The sequence below is a fragment of the Sylvia atricapilla genome, chromosome 20, assembly GCF_009819655.1.
Source record: "Sylvia atricapilla isolate bSylAtr1 chromosome 20, bSylAtr1.pri, whole genome shotgun sequence".
Taxonomy (NCBI): Eukaryota; Metazoa; Chordata; class Aves; order Passeriformes; family Sylviidae; genus Sylvia; species Sylvia atricapilla.
In genome coordinates this window covers 213,417-228,293 of record NC_089159.1, presented here as the reverse complement: position 1 = coordinate 228,293, position 14,877 = coordinate 213,417, and the positions used below count along the sequence as shown (strand labels likewise).

Sequence of the window (14,877 nt, the reverse complement as noted above, 5' to 3'; positions counted from 1 at the left end):
CTACACTGCTATCACGTGGGGTTCAGGCGTGTCCCTGGACACCTTGGTCCTCCTCTTGCTGGCATCTGGGCTGGTGGCATCAGCATCTCCTCCTGGAGAGGGACGTCTGAAGCCACCACCACTGGGAGTGACTCTGATGGATGCAGTGACGTTTTGGGGTCTCTGTCATGGAGTATGTTGTTTGTTTGAGGAAAATGGTTGTTTTTATGGCCCAAGCAAGTGGGAAATCTGAGATGTGTCGTTTTGGGAACGATTCTCATCTGGAGGGAGCAGGAAGTGAGAAGAGCAGCAGCATCTTTGGGATATGTTCACACAGCCTGGACAAGGTGCTTCATCCCCAGAACAGCTCCAGGATGTAGTCAGCCAGGACAGGAGCACTTGCTTTCCAAATTCATGGATTCAGCAGCAGATGCAGCCAAATAGCCTGGATTAAGTCGCAGGAAGGTATTTTCCACATCTCCTGACTCCCTGCTCCCAGGCAGCCTATGGGACTGAGTGGAAAGACAGGTTAAGTGTCCTCCTGTCCAATACATAGAAATATATCCCTGGGTTTTACATCCCATGTGGCCGGCCAGGCCTGCTGGCTTTGCTTTCTTGCCTTCCTGCCTCCCTTTCCCTCCAGCTGCTGGCAGGCACAAAGCTAGGCTTGTTTCCTGCTCCTGCTGCTGCTGTCAGGCCACAGGTGCCCAGCATGGAGGGTCCACAGCCATCCCAGCTATACCCAGGAGCTCTCACTAGTCCTCAGCGAAGCACTGACCACCCCAGATGTTATCCAGCTGGCTTTGTTTCAGGATTTTGCTGGACAAAACCATTCCCTGAGCCTCATCGAGGCTGGGATTTGACATTAGCTGCTGGAAGTGGGTGATGTTTAAGGAAAGATGTGCCCTTGGAAGAGCTTGCCTGCCTCCCATGTCCTGCACACCTCCAGGGCCTGAGCCAGGCTTTGCTTTACTGGGATTTGTATTTTAATTAAGCCTATGGATTTTTCTTCTGGGCTTCTTGTAGTCAAGTCTTCCTGCTCACTTCCTTCTCTGAAGCTCCTGCATCTGCAGGGCTTGGGAGTGGTTTTCCAGAGGTACGCTCCATCCCAGCTGTCCATTTATAGAAAGGAATTAAGGAGAAATGAGGGAGCATTACTAAGAGGATTTGCACTGCAACTTACTCACTTTCTCCAAATAATTTGCAGTAGCTCTGGAGTCTTTAATCAACACTTGTTTCCTTTTGGAAATGAAAAAAGCGGGAAAGCGTTGTGCTGCTCCGGAGCCAAGCTTGGCTCTTTGCCTCCAAACGGGAAATTTTGCATTCAGAGAGTGAGAGTGTAATCTGGGGAGAACTGGTGGGGAGTGAGAATATGTGTGGCAGAGGGAAGTGTGTGTCAGGGCTCAGAAACCCTCTGTCATCCCAACCTTTTTCCTCCATGCATTTTTGGGTTCCTCTGTCTGGATCCTGCAGACACGTGCCCAAAGAGGTGACATGAGACCTGGTCCATGGATCACCCCAGTGTGGAGCTTTGATGGCTCTGCCTTGCTGTAGCATCTCCTTGTGAGAAAGGCCAGGCTGGATTAGGGGTTGGGAATTCCCATGGGATATAGCTATGGTGACCTGTCAAGCCATGGGCAGTATAACTTCCACAGGTTTCTGGGAGTCTCCTTGGTGTTGCAGAGGGAGGAAAAGACAATTGGAAAGATCCCATTGCTCAGGGATAGATAGTCCCAGACTATCCAAATGGCCTCCTCTCCCAAATGGCCTGTGCTTTTCCATGCACATGCCGGTGGGGTTTCCTCACCCTGCTCAAGTGGCACTTGGACAGCTAACAGTGCTTGCAGCCTTCCCAGCCCTTGCAGCATCCATGGAGCCACTCCCCAGCCTGGCAGAGCCCTGTGCACAGCCCTGCTCCAGGTCCTACCCCACTGAGCTCAGTCCCACATCCTAGCCCTGTGGCTCTGCCGGGGTGGCTGGATGGCAGTGCCACCCTCATGCCTGTCCTTATGCAGTGGACCCCTCTGGACTCTCCTGCTTCCTGCCTGACCCGTTGCACAAGAGGAAACTCCAGGGTTTCTTATCCCAGCAGCAGGGTGGGGTATGGGGCTGCCTCATATCCCTGATGCCCCCTGCCCTGTTCATGGAACCAGAGTGGGCCCGGCAGTGCTGCCCAGATGTGTCCTGGCGGGTCAGAAGTTGCCCTCATAGGTTGGAAGCTCATAGTTAAATTAAAATTACATCAGCTGCAGGCGTGGGATGGTGGTGAGAAGCATCATCTCTGAGTCAGGATGAAAGACTATCTGTGGGGAAGGGATCTGGGCTTGCTGTCGAGGCAGTCCCAAATTTTCCTCTGTTCTGACCCAGCTTTGCAGACAAATCACCCTCCCTGACCCTGCTTGTCCCCTGGAGGTGACAATTCCAGCCTTGGTCTCCTGCTGCTGCTCTGTGCTCCCCAAGTGGGTGGTACCAGAGACATTGATATGGCAATTTGGGCATGTCCCAGTTGGCTGCCAGGATGGGACCCCTGCCTTGCACTCCTGGGGATGCAGTGTTGAAAGTGGGGTGTCCATAAGTACAGGAAAATGAAATCCAGCTTTTCCTCAGAAACCTTTCTGCCTTCCAGACAGATGCGCGTGCTTCAAACGGAGTTGAGGAACTTAGGGATGGAACTTCCAGCTGGTCCCTGGAACTGGGGCTGCCAGGAGTGGTCCAGGGGCTGCCAGCCCCTGTCACCTTCCCACTGTGTCTCCTCACTCCAGGAGATCACTGGGGCTTCCTTGGTTGGAAAAAAGTGTCCTTTCTTTGCTGGGAAAAGCTGGCAAAAAAGAGCAGTTAAACTGGGAATTCCACTTTTAGTTTTCCCAGGGCTGCAGCACTGCTACCCTCTGGGGACTGCCCCAGTTCTGGTCGCTCTGGGACAGCAGGAGCGGCTTCAGGAGAGTGTTGTCTACATTTTCCCTCTGGCTATGAGCTTCTGCTCCCCAGCTCTGGCTTTGCATTTGGCTTGTTCCTTGTGGTCCAGGACTCCATTCTGAGGTGGAATGTGCATTTAAATGCTGATTCTGGCGCTCTGCACTGTGCCAGCTGGTTTATCACAACTGTCCTGACAGTCTTGGGGACTTTGAGGCTGCAGACTGGGGTTTTGGATGAGGACAAGCTGCCTGGAGCTGGATCCATGGCACGTGTCACGGCTGTTAGGATGCAGGCATCCTGCTCCAAGCCTCTAGGGCGTGGGCATCCCTCTCCAGACTGGCAGAGGCACATTCCCAAGAACTTTTTTAATGCTGAATTTAATTTTTTGGTTTTCCTTACAAAGGGCTGTGGTGGCTGGGGCAGGCAGAGCTGCAGAGGTCACTCACTCTTTCCCTCATGTGCTGGGAACCTGTTGCCTCCATCCAGGCCCTCAGGAAGGAATGGATAGGTCTCTCCACTGCTGGTGTTCTTTCAGCTCTCCTTAAAAACCCAAGCTGAGATCCAGGTTCTGCTCTGTGTGCTTGGGATGGGTGTCTTGCAACTGGCAACTCGGGTCCTCTGACACCTCAAAATGAGCCTCTTGCATCTTGCTTGTTACCTCCCATGTCACCTCCTTACTGGTCACCTGCATGGTCACCACCCAGAGCCAACAGGGATGGGGCTGCAGACACCACAGAACAGTGGCATCCCTGCAACAGAACTGACTCATACTGGGACATCTGGACACAGTTTCAGCTAAGGGGGTGCTTGGCTCTGGGCTGGAGGTGCAGCTATGGGTGGGATTTCATATGCCTCATGCCATCATCATTCCCACTCCAGCTGGCACATGTTTTGGTGGCACAGGGACTTCTTGGGGGATTTGGGTTGTACTCCACCACATTTGGGGCTCCTGTGGGCCCCTCCAGCCCTGCTCAGCACAAACTTAGCAGGGTCCATAGAGATGAAGCCATGTGGGGCCACCTCAGAGAGGGTCAGAAAGCAGGGTTGCAGCAAGGATTGTAGTGAGAAAGGCATTGAAATTAATCTCACAGCTTTAATTGGTTTATATCCGTAATGAACTACTTCTGACAGTGCTGAACCAGATGCTTCCTTCCCTTGGCAGTGGGATGTTCACAGAGCAGGTGCCAAAGAAGCGCTTGGTGGTGTGGGAGCTTGGGGAGAAGATGACCCTGAGCTGGCATCTTTGTGTCCCCATGAAGGATCAGAAATGGGGTAGAGTTAAAAATCCTGCCTAGAAAATGCTTCCAGTGGCTGCCAGTGCCTTCCATAGGATAAATGGTGGCTGGCTGTGCCCAGGCTCCTCAGCATGGACTCCCCAGGGTCCTCAGTACCTGCATGGCAAGTCCTGCTTGTGGGTTCCAATCCTGTCCCTCTAATCCATGGAGCCAGGACCTTACCAGGCAGCCCTGGCAGTGGTCTTGCCATCCCACTGCCCTATTTTTGGTGCCCCCAAATTGTTCTCCCCATTCAGCACCCCGAAAAGTGGGGTAGAAGCTGCCACGATCCAAGGACAGGAGGGATTTGCCTTCCCTCTGCCTGTCCCACCACTCAGAGGGCAGCAGAGGCTTCTTTGTGGGCACTGCTTTAATTGCTTCATTACTTTCCTGAGTAAATGAGACCTGGCAGCAGCTGAACCTGGTGGATGCCAACTGCATCCCAGAAAGGCATCCGGGAAAGGTCAGCATCCAGCTGGCACAAGCAGGGATTGGTGACCTGGATGGGACCCAGCCACTGCAGAGCCAGAGGGTCTCAGTGAGCAAGGGGAGGACCATGAGGGAGCCTCAACCTTTCCCATCTCATCCCCCCATCACCTCTCTCTTGCAGACCGTCAGCATCAATAAGGCCATAAATGCGCAGGAAATGGCTGTCAAGGAAAAACACGCCAGGAATATCCTTCTCAAAGCTGGCCGTGGGACAAGGAGTGTGGCAGCAGGACTGGGACTGCCTGGAAAAGGGGCAGCATCAAGAGGGTGTGTGTGAGGAGAGGTGCCCAGGGTGCTGGGGAGGCTGGGGGCTATTAACAACAATGGATATTTTTCCAGCATGGCACAGGGTCCCTGCTGCTGCTGTCACAGCCTTTGAATATTGGCAGGTGCCCAGGCTGGTGCTCCTAGCACTGCCATCCCAGGAGAAGGCAGGAGGGGAAGGTGCCCACAGCAGGTTGGGATACTGCCACCAGAAGTGGATCCCCAGCAGCCCAGCCAGGCACCTGGGAAGGCTCAGCAGAGGCACAGCCCCAGCCTTGCATGTGCCGTTGCTGCTCCCAGAGCAGGGCTGGTGGGGAGAAGGTGGCTTGTGCCACTTTGGGGACAGCACGTGCCTGGGTTGGGCATCATTAGCTCCTGTGGTGACCTGTCCCCCGGGCTCTGTGGGTGCAGCTGTCTTTGGGTGGCTATTCTCCATCACCAAAGAGCAGAGGAGCGCTTCCTTGACCACCAGCACCATGCATCCTGGGCACTCACCATGAGAAGGGAGCACAGACCTTCTGGTCAGTGGTGAACCGGCTACCGCTGTCCGGCAATGCCGTGCTCTGCTGGAAGTTCTGCCATGTCTTCCACAAGCTCCTCCGGGATGGACATTCCAATGTGAGTGCTCAAAGCTCAGCTTGGGGCCAAATAATTTCCCTGCCAGGCTGCACCAGGTGATGGGAGATGCTGGAGGGTCAGTGTCCTTCTGGGGGGTCAGTCCTGGGGTGGGAGCTGGAGTCCTCCCGGAGGGTCATTGTCCTTCTAGAGGTTGGTCCTGAGTAGGGCCTGGAGCTAGAGCCTTGCTGGAGGGTTGGTGCCCTCCTGGGGGTCAAACCTATGTGGACACCAGTGCTGGAGCTCTGCCAAAGGGTCAGTGCCCTCCTGCAGGTCAGTCCTGGGTGCCAGAGCCCTCCTGGTGCTGCCCTGCCCAGAACCCCATGTGCTTCAAACCCCAGTGCTAACAGCATTGCCAGTGCCAGAGGAAACTGCTCAGTGCGTGGTGATGGCATTGGTGCAGGAGCCATCAGCAAGGATCCTCCTTGGGGAAGCGGAGACACCCAGAGCTGGTGATGGCAATAAAGTATTGGGAATGTGTCAAGACCTCCCATTTGTCACCTAGTTTCTGGTTTCAAGTATGGAACACCATGTCCTGGTGCTCTGCCTACTGATTTTCACCATCATTCCTCCAGGTTCTGAAAGACTCCATGCGATACAAGAATGAGCTGAGCGACATGAGCAGGATGTGGGTAAGTGACCAGCCCTGTCAACCATGGGGGCAGACCCCAGGAGTGCCTTGACCTGACTGGGGAGTGTAGGCTTGGGGGGTTCCTTTTCCCAGGAAGTGGAGCACTGCCATGGCTGACCTGTGGCTGTCATCGCTTAGCTGGGCTGGGTTTCAGTTGCATTCTGTGTCCCCTTCCACCAAAATCAAATGCTTCCTTCCTGTTTTATGGCAAAACCTAGTAAAAACTTTGCTCTGACAGTCAAATGAAGCATTGAAACATGCAGAGAAGGTGATGAGAAGGTCTGACCAAATCCCTTCAGTACAGCCAGCCTGCATCCAGGTGCCAGCGGGGAGGGTTTGGCAGTGGTTCTGAGGAGATAAGGGAGGGGTCAATCATTCTGCCACAGAAAAAAGCTTTTCCACAGCCTGCCCTGGATCTCAACAGCTTTTTTGGGTCCCCACAGGGCCACCTGAGTGAGGGCTATGGTCAGCTCTGCAGCATCTACCTCAAACTGCTGAGAACCAAGATGGAATTTCATACCAAGGTAAGCACCCCCTGTCCCCAGGGCTATAGCAAGGGGTGGGCACTGGGGTGACAGCAAGGGACCAGCATGGCCATCCTGCTGCCTCCATGAAACATCCCCAAAGCTGCCAGTGGCCATCAAAAATGGCCCAAGGACCAATGCTTTGGGGGTGGCAGGATTCCTGGTGGCCCTTAGGCTGGGCTGGGAGTCAGTCGGCTACAAGTAGTAGGAGACACACACACCCCTTTCTCCCCCAGCTATCCTAGATGGGAAAATGGGGGGAAACGGCTGGAAAGAGGTGTTTTCTGTGCCCTGTTTTGGAAGTGTGATGCGACTTTACCCAAAATACCAGGGCTGGTACCCCCTGGGGTAGCTATCACTCCATCCCGTCCAGCTCTCTGCTGGCAGCCCTGTCTTCTCCCTGCTTGGCAGGTTTCTCAGTCCAGGGAGAATCAGCTTTTCTTGCTGGGAAGAGAACAGATGCTGTGGATTAGAGATGCTGTGGTCACCGAGGGTTCAGAGACCCTGTGCCTACCTCCTTTTCCCCCCACATCACTCCCCTGGCTCATCCAAGAGCTGACTTTGAGGCTGCAGGATCACAGCCCTGGTGCTCCCAGAGCTCTAGTCAGACCAGGAGGTCCTCTGGAACCCTTTCCTGACTCCTGTTTTCCCTACAGAATCCCCGATTCCCTGGAAATCTGCAGATGTCCGACCGGCAGCTTGATGAGGCTGGGGAGAATGATGTCAATAACTTGTGAGTGTGGGGCAGGGGAAAGTCAGGAAGGGAGTGGGTGCAGATGGGTGGCACGATGTGCCCAACACCACTGGCCGCATGGCCAGGCAGGGACAGGATCCTTCCTCATGGGTGGCCTTGGGCACAGTTCCCAACCGTCCTCAACCCTGTTTCCTAGTTTTCAGCTGACGGTGGAGATGTTTGACTACCTGGAGTGTGAACTGAACCTCTTCCAGACAGGTAAAGCCCTGCATTACTCTGACACATGGTGGAGTGAGAGATCTGCCAGAGTCCAGCCCCTCTGTGGGGCTGATCCGAGTTGGAGGAGACTCTGACAGGGGATGTTGGCTGAGGGCACCACAGCTCAGCTCTTCTATGGGCACTTCACTTGTTGAATTATGGTTCAGCAAGGCAAAGTGGAAGATGCTGCACTTGGGTCAGGGCAACCGCCTGGTATCAATCCAGGCTGGAGGATGAAAGGATGGAGAGCAGCCCTGCCAGGAAGGACTTGGGGATCTTGGAGGAGGAGGAGTTCAACATGCCCCAGCCATGTGTGCTCCAAAACCCCATGCCCTGAGCTGATCCCCCAGCATGGGCAGCTGGTGAGGGGATTATTCTGCCCCTATGCCCCACTTTAGGTAAGAGCCTACCTGCGGAGCTGCTTCCAGGCCTGATGTCCCAGCACATCAAGGACATGGGTCTACTGGAGCAAATCCAGAGGAGGCCATGGAGATGCTTCAAGAGCTGTAGCCTTTCTGCTCTGGACACAGGCTGGAAGAGCTGGGGATGTTCAGCCGGAGAACAGAAGGCTCCAGGAAGACTTTAGAGATCCTTCCAGTGCCTAAAGGGACTCCAAGAGCACCAGAAAGGGACTTTGGGCAAGGGCCTGGAGTGACAGTACAAGGGAGAATGGCGTCCCACTGCCAGAGGATGGGGCTGGGTAGAAAATTGGGAAGAAATTCTGGGTTGTGAGGGTGGTGAGGCCCTGACACAGGGTGCCCAGAGGAGCTGTGGCTGCCCCATCCCTGGAAGTGTTCCAGGCCAGGTTCTTTAGGGCTTGGAGCACCCTCGTCTAGTGGAAGGTGTTAGAATGAGATGGTCTTCAGCTGCTCCAAGCTGGTTTTGGAGCATCTTCCCTGTGGCACACGCAGCACACTCTAGTGGCCAGTGGGACAGCAGTGACAGGCAGAGCACAGGGGTCACATGTCAGCTCTGCCCAGGACACGGCTGGGGCTCAGTCCTGGTTGGAGGGCTATGGTGCTCTCCTGGAGTGTTCCCAGGTCAGGGTGGGAGATCTGGGTGGGAATTTCCCCTCCCTCCCGCTGAGCTCACAAACAGCTGCAGGGCAGCAGGCTGTATCCCCAAGGGCCAGTGAGTATCTTGCTCTGGATGACATCTGTGAATTTGGCAGACACAGTATGGCACCCTCTGATGTTGCCAGTGCTGCTGAATCTGATCCTATGCTCCTTCCCTGCAGTGTTCAGCTCCCTAGACATGTCACGCTCGGTGTCAGTGACAGCAGCAGGGCAGTGCCGTCTGGCGCCACTGATCCAGGTGATCCTGGACTGCAGTCACCTCTACGACTACACCGTCAAGCTGCTCTTCAAGCTCCACTCCTGTGCGTGTCTCCAGCACCACTGCCTTTGACAGGGGTGGGGGGAGGCACCAGGACCACTACCCTGCTCAGCCTGCACTGTTCACCACCACCTCTTCCCCAGCTTCTTTTGGGGGGTGAAGGGAGTCACCATGGCAATGAGGTGCAAAGCCCACACCTTCAGAATCTGGAATTGTGGCAGCCACCAGCCCTACGCTTCTCTCTGCCCGGAGAGGTGTGGGGTGTGGTCCCCTCCTGCAGCAGGACACACCTAGTGTATTCAGACCCCCAGAGGAGGGTTGCCATCTCTGGGAAGGAGCCATTTCCACATGGCTGTGCTGATGGGTTGTTCCCTGATCCATGAAGACACCTGCTCTTATTTCTACTTGCTGCTTCTTCCAGGTCTGCCGGCGGATACACTGCAGGGCCACCGAGATCGCTTCCTGGAGCAGTTCCGAAAGTAAGTGCCCAGACCCAGAGCACTGGTGCACTGGGAATGCTCCCGCGGCACTGAGATTAAAAATGAGTGAGCAGGGATGTGCTGTGGTCTCTGATAGGTGATTATTTAGAATAACCAAAACAAAAACTGGCCACTGAGAGCAGGAAGGGGATGTCATGTTGCCAGGTGAGGATGTCGTGGTACTGAAGGACAGCTTGATTCAAGGTCACAAACTGTAAGGAGCAGAAGCAGGGCTGGCTGTGCTCTGACCACATAGGGACTAACTTTGGGACAGGGATCAACAGCACCAAGCTCCTGAGTGGGATGCTCAGTTGACTGGGAGAGGTGGGAGCTAGGAGTGGTGTGGCTGGGCACTGTCCCTCCTGCCCAAAACTGTAAGTCCTGAAGGGAGGTACCCTGCTTCTGGGGAAGATGCTTCTGCAGGAACTGAAGGTGAGGGTGTTGGCTCCAGGCAGGAAGCCCCACTGCTCCTTAAAACTTTGGGTAAGCAGGAAATGGTTTAGGTTGGAGGGAACCTTTGAAGGTCACCAGGTACAATCCCCTGGCATGGGCAGGGACATCTTCCACTAGACAAGATCGTTCAAGTTCCACGTCCTTCTCCCTGCCCATCAGGCCTGAGGTTTACAGAGTAAACCCTTCAGTAGTGGGAGGACTTCCAGGACCTGCCCTGAGTTTGGTGGCAGCAGAAAACACCTTCCCCTCCAGAGCAGTACGGTGGCCAGGTGACTCCACCTGGAGCCAGGACAGGGGTTGTCCAATTTGGACAAGAGCAGTACCTAACCATTCCCTGCCCCTTGCAGGCTCAAGGACCTTTTCTACCGCTCCAGCAACCTGCAGTACTTCAAGCAGCTGATTCAGATCCCGCAGCTGCCAGAGGTGAGATCCTGCAAGTCCCCATGTTCCCTGTCCCTATGCCCAGGGGCAACACTAGGAGCACTGGCAAAAGGCCCAGAAAAGCCTCTTGCTGCCTCAGCCAGTTTCTTATGGTTGGCCGCATGAGGCTCCTTGGCCTTGAGGATCATTCTTTATCCCTCACTGGGTGGCATCCAACTGGTTGGAGCTGCCCTCTGACTGGAAGCTGGGATCCCCTCTCTCACTGATGCACAGCACTTGCTGAGATCCATCCCTGCGGGTCCTGGTTCCATCCTATTGGGTTCTGATTCTATTCCTCTCCACCCTGACTCCATCCCTGTGGGTCTTGGCTCCATTCTCATGGGTCAAGGCATGGCCAGCTCAGCTCCAGGGCAGGATTTCAACCAACTGTGCCTTCAGCCCAGCAGCAATTCCAGTCCTTCCCCTCAGCCCTGCTCCCCTCCCTCCCCAGAACCCTCCCAATTTCCTGCGTGCCTCTGCACTGTCAGAGCACATCAGCCCTGTGGTGGTGATCCCCGCCGAGGCGTCCTCACCTGACAGCGAGCCCATCACAGACCTGGTGGAGATGGACGCAGCCTCACAGGTGAGGATGGTGGGGGCTCTCTGGCTCTGAGCCTGGGGTTATTTCTCCAAATCCATGCTGCAAGTGAGGGCTGAGACAGTGGGGATGGCCTCAGGAACTGGGGTGTGTCACTGAAGAGAGATGGGTCAGTGCTGGATGCCCCGTCTGGGTGCTGCATATCCCATCTGCATGCTGGGTGTCGTGTCTGGGTGCTGAGAGGGTTGAACTAGCCTGAATTCTCCCAGTGCTGCTCAGTGGTCTAGTGCCCTCCAGTGATGTACAAGGAGAGATTTGGCTTCGAGCATTGCCATGGAGACTTTTAGGTGTTCACTCTCCTCTCCACCAAGGATTGTCCTCAGGCATTGAGTGGGGAGAGGAAGGAGCGTGCAGTGACATGGTTTTGGGGCTCTTCTCCCTCCAGGAGTTAGGTGGGGATGGACCATAGATGCTCCATGTTCATCATGTTCATCCCATTCAGTGTCCTGGAAGCAAGGGGAGAACCAGCCCCGGTGTCCAGGCAGCTCATAGGCTGGCTTGGCAGTGACATGGGACATGGAGGGACAAGAGCTACCAAGTGGTGGTGGGGTCACTCCACCTCTGTCCTACTCTTCCCACAGAGCCTGTTTGACAACAAGTTTGATGACATCTTTGGCAGCTCCTTCAGCTGCGACCCCTTCAACTTCAACAGCCAGAACGGGATGAGCAAGGATGACAAGTAAGCAATCCTGGCAATGCTGTCGAATGGCCAGGATTGTACCGGGAGCTCCCTGCCTGGAATAGCATTGCCTGCGTGGTAACATAGGGGACACCTCCCCTCCCAGGCTGTGTCGCTGGCACTGAGGGTACAACCCATGTCTCTCCTACCCAGGGACCGGCTAATTGAGCAGCTTTACAGGGAGATCACAGCCCTGAAGGAAGAGCTGGAAAACTTCAAGGCTGAGGTGAGTGACAATCAGGTGGGCAGGATAAGACCCACTGGGAATGTTGCATAGGCTAGTGGCTGTGTCCCTGGGGTGGATAAGACGGTGACCCCATCTCTGTCCTGCCCTCTTCCCAGTGGCTTCCCCCATACAGGGGGTCCCCAGGTGTGCCAGGGGGCTGCATCCCTGTTGGGGGATGGGCTCAGCCCCACTGCCCAGCGTCCCTGTGCTTTGCCCAGATGCACCTGGGGGCCTGCAGGGTGGTACCCATAGGGACGTTGCTGGAGAACACTGGTGGGTGTTGGATGGTACCAGTGGGCATTGGATGGTCCTGGCTGGCACTGAACAGGAGCATCAGCCCCCAACCATCCCTGCAGAGCGCACGGGACGCAGTGCAGCTGCGTGGCCGTGCCAGCGAGCTGGAGGCTGAGCTGGCCGAGCAGCAGCACCTGAAGCAGCAGGCACAGGATGAGAGTGAATTCCTGCGCACAGAGCTGGAGGAGCTGAAGAAGCAGCGGGAGGACACAGAGAAGGCTCAGCGGAGCCTGACGGAAATTGAGAGTGAGCAGGGAGTGCCAGCACTGGCCTGGGGTGGAGGTGAGTCCCAGGCGGGGGGTCCCAGGTGCTCAGCTCTGTGTTCCTGCGTGTGTGGCAGGACGGGCACAGGCCAATGAGCAGCGGTACAGCAAACTGAAGGAGAAGTACAGTGAGCTGGTGCAGAACCACGCTGACCTGCTGCGCAAGGTGGGCTCCTCGAACGCCCCCCCAGCATCCCCTCTGCCAGCTGTGCCCCCTGATACCAGGGGCTGCTCATCTCATTCTCTGATGTTGCCAGAATGCAGAGGTGACCAAGCAGATTACAGTGGCCAGGCAGGCCCAGGGGGATGTGGAACAGGAAAAGAAGGAGCTGGAGGACTCCTTCCAGCGGGTGAGTGAGCAGGCACAGAGGAAGGTGAGTAAGGATGAGGGAACACACCAGAGATGAGGAGGAGGTTGCCGTGGCGCACCAGTGGTGACAACCTCTCCCCTTGCTGCAGTCTCAGGAGCAGGCAGAGGTGCTGGAGACACTGAAGCAGGAGCTGGCAGCCAGTAGACAGGAGTTGCAGGTCCTTCAGGGTACACTGGCATCCAGCATGCAGGTGAGAGCATATGGGGGGCCCTTAGCACCCCTCTGGGCTGGGTAGCCAGGCATTAACCGTTTGACACCACTGGCATTAAAACCAGTTCCCTGTCATCTTTGCCAAATGTGAGTGGGTTTGATGTCACACAGGTGGGTTTCATGCTCTCGAGTGTGATAGTATGTGGAGCAATGGGCTCCAGCAGCATGCATCATGGAATAAAATGCCTGGAAGAACAAGGTCAGTCAGCAGCTCTGCCTCCTTTAAGCCCAGGTAGCAGTGCGGCATTACATTGCATGATGAGCCAGAGGGTATACTATGCCTACTGAGCTGTGGAAGACAGCAGGGGTGCCTGGGCTCATTGTAGGAGGCAGAAGCTGGCAGGAAAATGCAATCACCCACCTATGAGATGGGCAGACTCAGCAGCAGGATGGGGATGGGGCAGATGGAGCACCACTCCTCCATGAGGATGGTGACAGTCATAATAAAAATGCATTTTCATTGACAAAAGTGAAAAGACTCCCCAGGAGCCTTGGTTGTCACCATGTAAGATTATCAGTGCTGCTCGGTGTGGGGAACTGTGCTTGTGCAGGCCATGATGCACCCAGCAGGGATGGTCGGGGTGGCCCAAGCCTACATTGAGAATGAGTCCCCAAGCTGGAGGGTTCAGCCTTGACATAGCCGTAGCTGCTGTTTCATGCCCCCCCAGGCAAGAGCGGAGCAGAACACTCAGATTGCCAGCCTGGAACAGGAGAGGGACAGGCTGAACCAAGCAGCAGAGCAGCACAGGGACAAGATGGCAGCTCTGCAGGCTGAGCTGCAGCAGGTGCAGGACATGCTCAGCCACGAGCAGGAGAGCAGCAGGACAGAGCTGGAGATGCTGCAGACCCAGCTGAGAGACAAGGTACCGTGAAGGTCCTGCCATCCCCATTCTGGCCAGATCAGAGGGCTTTGGGTGGGCCAGGTGCAGTGAGTACCAGCTGGCCCAGCAGGGGCTCTGAACCCAGCTCTGGCCCAGCAGGAGAACACAGAGCAGGCGCTGCAGCAGCGCCTGGCTGAGGAGCAGCTGTCCCTGCTGCAGGGCACCATGCACGAGGCCAAGCGCATGGTGCAGGACACCTTGGCTCGCATGGAGGATCCTGCTCATGTCAGTTGCACCGGTTCAGCAGGTGATGCCCCTGCTGCTCCCCAACCTGGCATTCTCCCAGCCTGCCTGCTCCCTGTGGTCCTGGCTGAGCCCTGCCTGCTGTCTGCCTGCAGATTGCCTCCTGGCCCAGACACTGGCAGCCTCCGAGTGTGCAGAGCGGCTGCGGGACGCACACAGCAAGTACCTTTCGGATGGTGCAGGTGAGAGGTGGCAGCACCGGGCACTGGGCACACGGGCAGCCCCGGCACATGGGGCAGGTGGGCAGCACGGTGAGGGCTGAGGCCTGTGCCTGCTGTCCTGCCACAGCCGTGGGCTCCCTGCTGCCCTGCCTGGCCCTCTTCGCCCACTTGGTCAGCAACACCCTCATGCAGGGCAGTGCGACCTCCCATGTGGCCCCTGTGGAGCCTGCTGACCGTGAGTGATGCCCTAGGCAAGGGGCTGGGTGGACGGAGGCCAGCGTGGACAGGGGATCAAGATGAGCATGGGTTGGGGTGGGTAGGGGTCAAGGTGGGCAGGGAACTAAGTGGGCAGGGGCCAAGATGGGCAGGGGATCGGGCTGGGGCGAGCACATGTCAGGGTGGGAAGGCGCCAGGCCAGGGCAAAGGGGATGCTGGTGTGAGCAGAGGTCAGGGTGTGCAGGGGTTATGGCAGGAGGTAGGGATAAGTGGGCAGGATGCTGGGGCAAGTAGGGTGCTGAAGTGGGCAGAAACCAGGTGAGGTAGAGGCCAACCAAGACTACCCAAGTGGTGGGTAAGAAACAGACATCTCCTCCCTACCTATGGCCCCCTCAGCCCTCCAT

The 14,877-nt window shown here is 56.1% G+C and overlaps 1 protein-coding gene across 3 annotated transcripts in view; it reads left to right on the top strand.

Moving 5' to 3' along the window:
- The window catches only part of POM121 (POM121 transmembrane nucleoporin), a 58,392-nt gene that overhangs the window by 24,154 nt on the left and 19,361 nt on the right, over nt 1-14,877 (top strand). For all 3 annotated transcript variants that reach the window (XM_066333093.1, XM_066333090.1, XM_066333091.1), the window contains exons 2-21: nt 4,780-4,843; nt 5,398-5,540; nt 6,113-6,169; nt 6,612-6,692; nt 7,349-7,425; nt 7,583-7,644; nt 8,882-9,022; nt 9,401-9,458; nt 10,259-10,334; nt 10,783-10,914; nt 11,511-11,608; nt 11,762-11,834; nt 12,191-12,374; nt 12,469-12,557; nt 12,649-12,765; nt 12,851-12,952; nt 13,641-13,835; nt 13,953-14,100; nt 14,192-14,278; nt 14,385-14,492. In XM_066333093.1, the coding sequence (XP_066189190.1) occupies nt 4,780-4,843; nt 5,398-5,540; nt 6,113-6,169; nt 6,612-6,692; nt 7,349-7,425; nt 7,583-7,644; nt 8,882-9,022; nt 9,401-9,458; nt 10,259-10,334; nt 10,783-10,914; nt 11,511-11,608; nt 11,762-11,834; nt 12,191-12,374; nt 12,469-12,557; nt 12,649-12,765; nt 12,851-12,952; nt 13,641-13,835; nt 13,953-14,100; nt 14,192-14,278; nt 14,385-14,492 (2,092 nt within the window). The remainder of the gene's footprint in view (nt 1-4,779; nt 4,844-5,397; nt 5,541-6,112; nt 6,170-6,611; nt 6,693-7,348; nt 7,426-7,582; nt 7,645-8,881; nt 9,023-9,400; nt 9,459-10,258; nt 10,335-10,782; nt 10,915-11,510; nt 11,609-11,761; nt 11,835-12,190; nt 12,375-12,468; nt 12,558-12,648; nt 12,766-12,850; nt 12,953-13,640; nt 13,836-13,952; nt 14,101-14,191; nt 14,279-14,384; nt 14,493-14,877) is intronic.